At 51.1% G+C, this 11,453-nt stretch overlaps 1 protein-coding gene across 3 annotated transcripts in view; it reads left to right on the top strand.

Moving 5' to 3' along the window:
- The window catches only part of Lztr1 (leucine zipper like transcription regulator 1), a 17,968-nt gene extending 8,179 nt beyond the window's left edge, over nucleotides 1–9,789 (top strand). Inside the window, exons 6-21 of one of the 3 annotated variants that reach the window (XM_029470444.1) lie at nucleotides 1,029–1,112; nucleotides 2,144–2,201; nucleotides 2,957–3,155; nucleotides 4,071–4,272; nucleotides 4,526–4,681; nucleotides 5,096–5,206; nucleotides 5,805–5,897; nucleotides 6,029–6,124; nucleotides 6,206–6,371; nucleotides 6,616–6,785; nucleotides 6,925–7,081; nucleotides 7,737–7,863; nucleotides 7,949–8,098; nucleotides 8,679–8,784; nucleotides 8,863–8,943; nucleotides 9,126–9,789. In XM_029470444.1, coding sequence (XP_029326304.1) covers nucleotides 3,082–3,155; nucleotides 4,071–4,272; nucleotides 4,526–4,681; nucleotides 5,096–5,206; nucleotides 5,805–5,897; nucleotides 6,029–6,124; nucleotides 6,206–6,371; nucleotides 6,616–6,785; nucleotides 6,925–7,081; nucleotides 7,737–7,863; nucleotides 7,949–8,098; nucleotides 8,679–8,784; nucleotides 8,863–8,943; nucleotides 9,126–9,242 — 1,806 coding nt within the window. In that variant the 5' untranslated portion in view covers nucleotides 1,029–1,112; nucleotides 2,144–2,201; nucleotides 2,957–3,081 and the 3' untranslated portion in view covers nucleotides 9,243–9,789. Of the gene's footprint in view, nucleotides 1–1,028; nucleotides 1,113–1,694; nucleotides 1,893–2,143; nucleotides 2,202–2,956; nucleotides 3,156–4,070; nucleotides 4,273–4,525; nucleotides 4,682–5,095; nucleotides 5,207–5,804; nucleotides 5,898–6,028; nucleotides 6,125–6,205; nucleotides 6,372–6,615; nucleotides 6,786–6,924; nucleotides 7,082–7,736; nucleotides 7,864–7,948; nucleotides 8,099–8,678; nucleotides 8,785–8,862; nucleotides 8,944–9,125 lie in introns of those variants that run through there. The other 2 variants (XM_021184769.2, XM_021184770.2) reach the window with 2 other exon arrangements.
- Nucleotides 9,790–11,453: the final 1,664 nt, after the last annotated feature.

The raw sequence follows: 11,453 nt of genomic DNA on the forward strand, positions 1-11,453 counted from the left end.
TGAGACAAGGAAGAGGAGGGCCCTGAACTGCCAGAGGAGGAAGGAGAAGGGGAAACAGAGGAAAAGGGGACAGAGAGAAATGAGAGGGAGAAATGGATACTGGGACAGAGAGGAGAGCAACAGGAGGGGTTGAATGGGAGGAAAGAGAAGGATGTGNTAACGGGGGAGGAGCAGAGACAGGAGCTAGGGGAGGTAGTCGGGGCCATGGAGGCGCAGGCCATCCCTGGATTCGAGCAAGGGCAGGAGGGGAAAGATGAGGAGAGGCAGGTAAGGCATGGAGAGGTGAAGGGCAGAGGAAAGAAGCAGGAAAGACAAACCCAGGGCTTCTTAAAAGCAACCTACAAACGGAGACATGTTGCCACCCCTTAGGAGGGTTTGGTTTGGTTTTGCCTTTGTTGGTGTTTGTTTTGAATCAGGGTCTCACATAGTCCAACTGACCACTGGCTTGCTGTATAGCTGAGGCTGGTCTTGAACTTCAGAGCCTCTTCCTTTCATCTCCCCAGTGTCAGCATTTACAGACATGCTGTCATGCATGGTTTCAACATCTGGATTTCTTACACATCTTGTGCAGTTGTTTGCTTGCACTGCTCTTTGAGTCCCAGTGTCAGGCAGACGTGGGCCTGCTCAACACAGGACACATGCAGCCCTGCACTGCAGCCTCCCCTAATGACCTCTTTCCTCCATCTAAAATAAATAATAAATAATATAAATAATATAAATATATATCATTTATATATATTATATGTAGATATATTATATACATACATATATGTTAATGTGTATATGTAAAACTTTTTTTTTTTTTAATTCTGTTTGGGTGTTTTGCTGGCCTGTATGTTGCACAACGTGTATGCCTGGTGCCTGAGGAGACCTGAAGAGGGCATCAGGTCCCCTGGGATTGGAGTTACAGGGATGGTTGCAAGCTGCCCTGTGGGTGCAACCTGGACCTTCTGAAGAACAGCCAGCGCTCTTCAATTCTGAGCCTTCTTTCTGGGCAGTCCTCATTTTTTTTTTCCTTTGTGTTCTAGGTTGCCTGTTGCCAGGTCAGCCCATGGGGCTACAGTGTACAGTGATAAGCTCTGGATCTTTGCTGGTTATGATGGCAATGCCAGGTAGGCGCGTAGCTGGCCATGTCTCCTAACTCTGCATGCCCTCAAGGGCAGAATAAGCTCTCTTGGCACCTAAGTGCTCAGGCTGGGGTAAGTTACCCTGGTAGGTTTTGAGTTCCTCAGGAGCTGGGTGTGGAGGTAAGACTTCTGAGTGGAGCTCTCAGCTCAGTTGTTGGCCCCTTGATTTTCTCAGATGAGGATATTTGGAACTTACTGGTGGGGCCTGGAAGCAGGAAGCGTCTCAGCTCAAACCTAGCTCTGAGTTCCTGTGTTGCAGTGTTCTCTATTGATTTGGTTTTTTTTTTTTTTGTTTTGCTTTTGTTTTAAGACAAGGTTGCTATGTATGTAGCCCTGGCTGTCCTGGAACCCTCTGTGTAGAGACTGGCTTCCAACTCACAGAGATCCTCCTTCCTCTGCTTCTTGAGTGCTGGGATTAAAGGGGTGGGCCTCCACACCAGACTACCGCCTTATTTCAGAAAAGTACTTTTAGCTGGGCGTGGTGGCGCACACCTTTAATCCCAGTACACGGGAGGCAGAGGCAGGCGGATTTCTGAGTTTGAGGCCAGCCTGGTCTACAAAGTGAGTTCCAGGACAGCCAGGGCTACACAGAGAAACCCTGTCTCAAAAAACCAAAAAGAAAATAAAAAAAAAAGTACTTTTGCTGTGTTCGTCTAATAACCAAAGCAGCATGTGTTCATTCTAAACTTGAACATCGCAGAAGCTAAGAATGACACAGTGGAGCAGTCGGTTCTGCATGTGGATGTGGCCATTTCCCTGTCTCAGGTGACTCATTACCACAGATGTTATGTGTAAAGCTATTCTGTCTTGGCTGGTCAGAGAGCCAGCAGGAAGTGAGGGCGGCTGGGGCCCAGTGCAGGGATTTGATATACCACCTTCTTCCCATGAAACACCTGTTTTTTTGTTTTTTTTGTTTTTTCAAGAAATCTGGCATAGTTGTCCCCTGACACACATGGCAAGTGGTTCTTTTCCAGAGCTCAGGACCAAAGGATCCTGACTCCTCTGTCCTGATGCAGGTTGAACGACATGTGGACAATTGGCCTCCAAGACAGAGAGCTCACATGCTGGGAGGAGGTGAGGGAACAGGGAGCATGCAGCCGGTGGGAAGTCGGGCACTGGGGCCGGGTTGCAGTGTGGGGAGGTGAGGGGTAGAGGAAGCTGGTCCTCGGGTAAGAGGTGCTGGGGAGGGATATAACAGAGGCTGTCTTCTTCCCTTCCCAAGGCCTAGCCTCTTTTCCTCCTTGACCTTCCCTCAGCCCAATTCCATTATTGACTAGACTCCAGTTGAGCGGGCTTGTAGCTTAGTTGGTAATGCAGCATGCACGAAGACCTGGTTTCATCCCCAGACCTACATAATCTGGGCGTGGAGGTGCATGCCTGTAATCCCAGTACTTGGGAGGTGGGTCAGAAATTTGAGGTGATCCTTAGCTACAGAGTGAGTTTGAGGTCAGCCTTAGCTACATAGAGAGTTCTAGGCTAGCCAGATCTGTACAGTGAGACCAACCCTGCCTCCAAAATGAATGAGTGAGTAAATAATAAAAGGCTTTGGAGCTAAGGCTATAGTCCAGGCTAAAGTCCCCGTCTTTGACCCTAGCAATGAAAGTGGAGTCAAAGGAAGAAAAAAAGCTGTGAGTCCTGGATGGGCAGGGTGCCACAGGTGACAGATGTGATCTGTGAACATAGTGACAGCCACGTTTTGCTCACCATTTTCCCCTCTTGTAGAAATTGTATTTTAAGCTCCAAATGAACCTCATGATTTTAGCCTTAGCTGATGAGAACAGGCTGTGTGGTGTGATGAGGATGTAAGTTTGTGTTTATTCATTTCAAAGTTTAGGATAGTGTAGCCTCAGGCCTTGGAGGCCCTGGCTGAGCTGTGCCCATACCCCAGGTGGCCCAGAGTGGTGAGATCCCTCCGTCCTGCTGCAACTTCCCTGTGGCTGTGTGCCGGGATAAGATGTTCGTGTTCTCAGGACAGAGTGGAGCCAAGATAACTAACAACCTCTTCCAGTTTGAATTCAAAGACAAGACGTGAGTTCTCTGGGTCTTGAGGGACACTAATATATTCATGCCCATGTCTGGTAACTGTTGTGATCTCCTAGTTTCCACATATAGCAGGAACACATATAGCCTGGAGTATGAGTATTTGACCCTGAAAGGCCTTTGGGTTATGGCTGTAGCTTAGCAAGACATGGCCTGGATCAGGGTCCCATGGCTGTCCTGAGTGTGAAGGATAGCCCTGTACTATATATGGCCACTGGTAACAAATGTGGCCAGTGCCAATATCATGTGCTAGCAAAAGATAAGCAGGGTAACGTAGGCTCTCTACTTCCTTTGGCTGCTGTCTATCCTTGGACCCTATGATAGGGTTAGTCTTTGACTCTGGAACTAACAGAGGAAAGGGAATAAGGCTTGGGAGAGGACTCCAAACTTACCCCACAGATCAGGGTACAAAGAAGTACCAGAATTCCTGGGTAGAGAGAATAAAGTTCTGGGGTATCATGGAGCCAGATGGAATAGCCTGCATCTGTGTTGGTTCTTCTGCTAACTTAGCAGAAAAGGGACCTGTTGAAAAGTCCTAGGAGGAGCATGTTCCTGGGCAGGCATCTCCCAGGCAGGGACTCTACTGTTTGGGCAGTGAGCAGCACAGCTCCATTCCCAGAGCAAACTAGCAGAGACTCTGCCCTGTCACTGCTGTCCTCTCTATAATGATGTGAGGAGAGGGAGTAGGGTGGGGCCCCATGGTAGGTTGCACGGAGCTGGATAGGGCCAGTACCTGAACTAAACAGGTCAAGAGATGCTGGACACAGAGGCCTGGGTCTTCCCTTTAGACCATGGGCTGGCACTCCAAGCACTTTAGGGGGACTTCATAGGAGGACCTTTTGTGGGGAGTGTGTGAGAGAGCAGAGCTCCCACCCCACTGTTGGTTCATGGTCATGGCCCCAGGTGGACACGCATCCCTACTGAGCACCTGCTTCGGGGCTCCCCACCCCCGCCACAGCGGCGCTACGGACACACCATGGTGGCCTTTGACCGCCATCTCTATGTGTTTGGGGGTGCAGCGGACAATACACTGCCCAATGAGTTGCACTGCTATGATGTGGACTTCCAGACCTGGGAGGTTGTCCAGCCCAGCTCTGACAGTGAGGTGAGTCCTGGCTGGGTTCCCTGGGTTTCACATTGCTAAGAAGAGCAACTTGAGAACCTTCAAGGCCCTATAGCCTTCAGTTTTTCCTGCCTGCATTTCATCTTGTGGCACTGGGCTGCTATCCTGAAGAGCTCTGGAAAGCATTCTGACCACCCTCCCAGCCTTACCCATTGTCTTGTGCCTCCTCTGGAGCCTAGAGCAAGCTCTGGAAGGGATGATGGCTTATTACCTTCTTGCACATGTTTTCTACAAGGTTGGTGGGGCCGAGATGCCTGAGAGAGCTTCCTCTTCTGAGGATGCGTCTACTCTAACCTCTGAAGAGCGGAGCAGCTTTAAGAAGTCCAGAGATGTGTTTGGCTTAGACTTTGGCACCACTTCAGCCAAGCAGCCTGTCCATCTGGCATCAGAGGTGAGTGTCAAGGACCCTTATTAAAATTCCATTACTTTCAGAAGCAGGAAATTTCAGATGGTAGCATAGGGCTCCTGGAAGGAGCTCCTTACTCAGGTCACACAGCAACACATGGCTCTGGGAGTCCCAGGCTTTATCCCCTGTACCCTAGTGAGGTACTCTGGACTAAGTCCTCCACTGACATAAAGTTAATGCACAACCTGCCTTGCCCCCTGCCTTCCCTACCCCATGACCCCAGCTTTCCTCCACACCTGCAGGAGCACCCAGGAAACCTCTGTTCAAGGGACTAGGAGCTTTGGCCTTTCTTCTTTCATGGCCACATGGAGCTATAACCTGGCCACAGCTTGGCCACAGCTGGATCTAGTGTCGGAGACTGGGTCCCATGCCATTGCTTTGTTCACTTGTCTTTCTCAGCTGCCCAGCGGGAGGCTCTTCCATGCTGCTGCTGTCATCTCTGATGCCATGTACATCTTTGGGGGCACTGTAGACAACAACATTCGCAGTGGGGAAATGTACAGGTTCCAGGTGAGTAGCTAGAAGTTCTGTGAGGCCTGCTGGGGCAGGTGGGTCCAGTGAGCAGGGACAAGTTGATGTCAAGGTACACAGTGGTACCTGAGCCTGGGGATGGTGGCATCTCTGAGCAGCCTGGTGGAGAGGGTTAGAGGTGCTGTAGGTCCAGGTAGGGAGAAGGGACCCTTACTACAGTGAGGCTTAGCAGAGCCTCTGTTTCAGAGAAGAATGGCAGGTCAGCTCGCAGAACCAGCAAAGCAGTGGCCAATCTGGGCTCTGTGCTAGGGGCTCCAGAGAAATCATAGCAGCCTGTTCCCAAACTGGAGGAACTGATGCTTAGGACAGGGGCCTGTGCCATAGTGGAGGCATGGATAAATATTTCAATGGTGGGTAGGGGTGGGATGGGGTTGCTTGAATTCCTGGGTCCACGTTTATTAGAAAGAGTACAACCTGGGGAGCCTCTGTCAGTGCAAGACCATAAAGTGGTAGGCCCTCATGGTCATGGCCAGAGCAGGACAATCCTCAGCTGGCCTCACCTGATCCCTGGTCTGAGGGTCCCAGGGCTGGCTGGTTATAGGCTTTTGTTGCTCGCTCACTGGTTCTCCCTCTGCAGTTCTCTTGCTACCCTAAGTGCACACTGCATGAAGATTATGGACGCCTATGGGAGGGCCGCCAGTTCTGTGATGTGGAGTTTGTGCTTGGTGAGGTAGGTGACTGACCTATACCAGCCTCGCTTGCTGTATGTGCTGAGTTGAGCTTTTCCCTGGCCTGCTGGCCTGTGTCCCCTGCAGTAGGGGTCCTGTGCTTTTGCCCATGTATCATTCGTTTGTCATGCAGAAGGAAGAGTGTGTGCAAGGACATGTTGCCATCGTCACTGCAAGGAGCCGGTGGCTTCGTAGGAAGATCGTACAGGCTCAAGAGTGGCTGGCCCAGGTCAGGTCTCCTTTAGCCCCCATGACTGGGAAGGTTTGCCTACTGTCTGCAGGGGTGCCCTGAGTTCCCTTTTCCCCACAGAAGCTAGAGGAAGATGGGGCCCTAGCTCCCAAGGAGGCCCCTGGCCCAGCTGTGGGCAGGGCACGGCCACCCCTGTTACGTGTGGCCATCCGTGAGGCTGAGGCCCGACCATTTGAGGTGCTCATGCAGTTTCTCTACACAGACAAGATCAAGTACCCACGGAAAGGTCTGCCTGGGACATGGGTGATGTGCACCAAGGTGGGGTGTGGGCAGCAGAGCTAGAGGTGGTGCTGCTAGGTGTGTCACAGATATGCTTGAGGCACAAGCCAGTTACCCTTGATGATAGCAGTTGACCTGCAGTCTAGGTGCCATCTTGCAGCCCTGGCCCTCTAGTTCATGTTTGGAGCCCTGGGCCCTCTTTTAGGCCCCCCTCTCCAGGGGCCCCTAGGCTCAGGGACTTTTTGGTGCAGGCCATGTAGAAGATGTGCTGCTCATCATGGATGTGTACAAGTTGGCGCTGAGCTTCCAGCTGTGTCGCCTTGAGCAGCTGTGTCGGCAGTACATCGAGGCCTCTGTGGATCTGCAGAATGTTCTGGTTGTGTGTGAGAGTGCTGCCAGGCTACAGCTGGGCCAGCTCAAGGTACAAGCTGGGGATGCCTGCCAGCCCAGGCCTTCCTGGGTAGGGTGGGGTGGGTGCCCGTGCTCCTTGCTACATGCTCTGTTGCCCAGCCTGGGACTTGGCCTGACTCCACTTTCCTGTTGTGTTTTGTCTGTCCCAGGAGCATTGCCTGAACTTCATAGTGAAGGAATCCCACTTCAATCAGGTGATCATGATGAAGGAGTTTGAGCGCCTCTCATCCCCACTGATTGTAGAGATAGTTCGACGGAAGCAGCAGCCACCTCCTCGCACATCCTCCGATCAGCCTGTGGACATTGGTAGGGAACCTCTCTTCATGTCCTGAGTATAGGGAAGTGGTAAGAGACTTAGATCCACTTACCTGCCAGGCCCTTGAGGTAAGGGTGGCTCTGTGACCCACTCAGGTCCCTGGAACAGGGACTGGGAAGGACAGGGGCTTTTAATAGTAAGCTATGTGCCAGCAAGCCTGGGTACCCATGAAACCCACTCTTGAGGGTGACCCATGCATTCTCTGGTTGGCTAGTCAGATCTCACGTCTTACGGTCAGGTTAGTGAGGCAGCTGCAGCTGTGTATGGCCCAGTTCTTCTTTACATTGTACCCACTGGAGATTCCTAACACCTTCACTACCCCAGCTCACTCTGGGCCTTGTACTGACTGACCCTTGCCACTGGCATGATAGTCCAAAAGCTGGGCCTGGAGGGATGTGTCGCACGAGACTGGGAGCTGGACATACAGAGCACGTGGGAGGAGATAAGGTATTGGTACAGCATCTGTGAGGATTTCCAGGTGAACAGAAAGACTGGGGGAAGGAATGACTGGCACTTCTGGCTTGGGGAAACTTTGAGCAGGGCAATAACACTGGGTAGGGCTCTTGGGCCAGAAAACAAAGTTGGTTTATTCATTCAGGGTCAAGGTGGGAGCCTTCTCAAGGTCCTTCTACACTCACTCCCCAGGCACATCTCTGATCCAAGACATGAAGGCTTACCTGGAGGGAGCAGGCTCGGAGTTCTGTGACATCACACTACTGCTAGATGGTCACCCACGGCCAGCCCACAAAGCCATCCTAGCTGCCCGTTCTAGGTATGTTACAGGCCTATGAGGGCAGGGCAGGACCTTGATGCTGACTTCCTTCTTCTGAGAGCTGGGATCTGCCTCCTATTTGCAGCTACTTTGAGGCCATGTTTCGGTCGTTCATGCCAGAGGATGGGCAGGTGAACATCTCCATTGGGGAGATGGTTCCCAGCAGACAGGCCTTTGAGTCTATGCTACGCTACATCTACTATGGCGAGGTCAACATGCCCCCTGAGGACTCACTGCATCCTTTTACATGTTGGTGCTCCCGGGTCACCACTGGGGAGTTGTAGACATGTCGGAATCCTGTTGCTTTGTTGGCTTGCTGATCTTGGCTTGGTAACTAATTTTAGAGCAGTGCCAAATGCTGATACTGGATCTACTGGTCTCCAAAGGTTCCAAGCAGGTGGGCAGCAGGAGAGAACACCTTCCGGCTAGCTTAGTTGAGTCTTAACCTTTACAACTGTAGGGGACAAGTGGGCTAGTTACTACTGTTCAACAAACAGGAGGTGGACAAAGTGATTCCTTGTGTTTTCTGTCAAGTGTTTAAACCTGAGGTGCAAGGATACCTGATAGGACCAGAGGGCTTGGAAAAATTATGGGAATGCACACGTGGGAATGAGAGGATTAAGGTGTTCTTTGGATCTTGAATGGGGCTTTGAGCCTGAAATGGTTCAGAACCAGTTTAGAGAGCAAGCCAGCTGGGTTCTAGCTCTGGGTTCTGGGGTTTGTGTAGTTCCCAGGAGGACAAGGGATGTGGCAGGATAGGTGGATGCAGGTGAAAACATGTCTTTTGACTTGGCAGCTCCTTAACTTTCATCCAGCTACCTGTTTGCAGCCCCGTACTATTACGGCTTCTACAATAACCGACTGCAGGCTTACTGCAAGCAAAACCTAGAGATGAATGTCACAGTTCAGAATGTGCTGCAGGTAGTGCTTAGTCCCCTCAGGCCACGCCTTCCTTCAAGGGCGAGCTGCGACAGGGCCTCATGGTTCTTGCCATTGCAGATTCTGGAGGCGGCTGACAAGACGCAGGCACTGGACATGAAGCGGCACTGTTTGCACATCATTGTACACCAATTCACCAAGGTCAGGCTCTGGCCCCAGTGTTCTAGGTCCCAGCTCTCCCCAGCAGGCCTGGGCACCTCTTGGCCATTGTCCACTGTCCTCAGACAGCCTAGGCCTGAGCAGGCTAGACCCCAAGAGGACTCTTCTGCCCACCCTGGTCCTCCTGGGAGTCTGGTTTCATCTAGTTTTGGTCATCTGTGCAGGTCTCTAAGCTGCCCACGCTGCGGTTGCTGAGCCAGCAGCTGCTGCTGGACATCATAGACTCCTTGGCCTCCCACATCTCTGACAAGCAGTGTGCAGAGCTGGGTGCTGACATCTGAGGATCTCTGTTTGGAGAGTGAAGACACCCAACCAATTGGCCACATCTCCACCTGCAGAGTGATCACACCTGTGGGGTCAAGGGTTCTCAGCTTCTACGGGGGGCTGAGGTGTACAGGGACCCCTAAAGCCTGCACTTCATTGAGGACACAGGCCCCACAGGGAATAGCAAATAAAGCAAACTCCTTTCCAGCTGGCACCTCTCTGTCAGGAAGGAGCCATTTTGCTTGCTTCTGTGAAAGCCTGCCTATCAGGCGGAGTCAAGTCAGGCCAGGGTCTGCTGGCAGATTTTCTAGCCTGCTGACTCATGAAACGGTAAGAGGGGATACACTTGAAGCTCAAGGTGAGGGGCTGAATGTTCAGTTAATCTTGGAGTAAGGGACAAGGAGGCCTCCAGATAGGTACAGATATCCAATGTATGTCAGCCATTGTCTCTGCTGGCTTGTGACTTTGTTTCCCGAGATACTGTAAAGTATATAAAGCCTATGAGAGTTATTATTAAACTCAGAGCTGCAGCAGTACTAACTGAACAGCCCTCTCAATTTCTAACCTTTGTCTCTGAGTCTTCTTTTCCATCTTTCCTATAATCATCCTTACTCGCCTCTCAGAGGACTGTTGGACTTTGCACCGGCAGTCCCAAGACCAGGGCTCAGGGTCAGCACCTGGTGGTAGAAAGATGATGGGAGTGTGGCTTTGTAGTACCAGCAGGTGTTATGGATCCAGCATAGAATCCTACTGTCAGGGGATGAAGGCTCAGCAAGTTATTCTAGCTATACCCCACTCCTTATCCACAAGTTAGGAATGGGGATTAATAACAGTGGTCAGATCTTAGACATGAACTTTGGAAGGTTTTGCTCCCAGCCCATAGGGCAGTAAGCATAGCTCAGCCTCCCAGAGGCTGCATATTCTGGGCCACACAGTGTGCGTATTTGGGCCAGAGAAAGTGGAGATGTTCATATGTCTGTATTCTGTCATCACCATGTCTCTATTACAGCTGTGGCAATGCTGCTTACACACTTGCCTGGCATGGTTGCCATCACTGGTCTGTCCTGCTGTAGCATGTGACAGTTATACAGCTCAGGATAGATGTGGGTTTAGTACATTTTCCCTGTTCTGCCCATGTCAATACATTGTGTCAGTCACAAGGGAGAAGAAACGGCATAGCTATTTCCTCAGAGCCCTACACTGTCCAAGGTATCCATCCTTGTTATCTGACAGCAGGCCACGGAAGCCTATATCCCAATACAGCACAGTGGACCTGTTTTTGAGTTCAGAAACCTACTCTGTCTTATTTCCTAGGAAACCAGAACTCATTTTCTGTTTGGCTCTTCCTGGCCTTAGAACACATTTCTCTTCTGTGCTTCATTCACCCCATGCTGTGGGGCTCCGGGTAGAAAGGTGCCCTGGGTGGCAGTGTCCCAAAATGACAGACAAGAAGTGATCTGATTGCAAGATGCGCTGGGAAGACAGGGAGGTACCAGGCACAAGCTGAGGCTGGTAGCTGACTCAAGTAGCAGCTAAGCTAAGTGGAAGGGGCTAGCCAGGCAGGCTTGTTATGAGTCAGCTGTGTTGTCAGAGCCATTTCCCAAAGGTGGCCTCATCCAAATCTATTCTGAAGGACCATGTGAAATCTTCATGATGCCCACTGTAACTGGCCCTTCAACCAGCCCTCCTACACAGGACACAAATAAACATACACACCCAGAGCTCCAAAAAAGAAAACTCTGAGAACCTCGTGTACCAACTACAGCCATCACCTCAACTGTGCTTGAGCTAAGGAACAGCAGGGAGAGGGTGTACACTTGATGTTTACCATGGACACGGCTGGAGCGAGAAGCCTACATTCCCAAGGTATATAGTATCTAGGCCAGGACCTCAAACACTATATCCAAAAGCATTTCTCTAGGTACAGCCTTACAGCCTGACAAGTGTAGGGTGCCCTATGTTGGTTTTGAGGGCAAAGGGGCTAGTGTGGTCGGTGCAAGGGACTGGCCAAACAGATGAGGCCCGTGGGCTGAAGCTTGTGCCTCTACATACATTCCAAGTCTGATGCTGGGCATGATGGCACCTATCTGTATGGCTACAAACACACCAGCCTGGACTATATGAAACCCTGACTCAAAGAGGGGGAGGGGGCTGAGCTAATCTCTGAGGAGCTGACTTTCTTACATGAGTAACTAAACAGGCAGAGGGACTGCAAACAGAGATTTCCC

Source organism: Mus caroli, chromosome 16 (assembly GCF_900094665.2).
Source record: "Mus caroli chromosome 16, CAROLI_EIJ_v1.1, whole genome shotgun sequence".
NCBI lineage: Eukaryota > Metazoa > Chordata > Mammalia > Rodentia > Muridae > Mus > Mus caroli.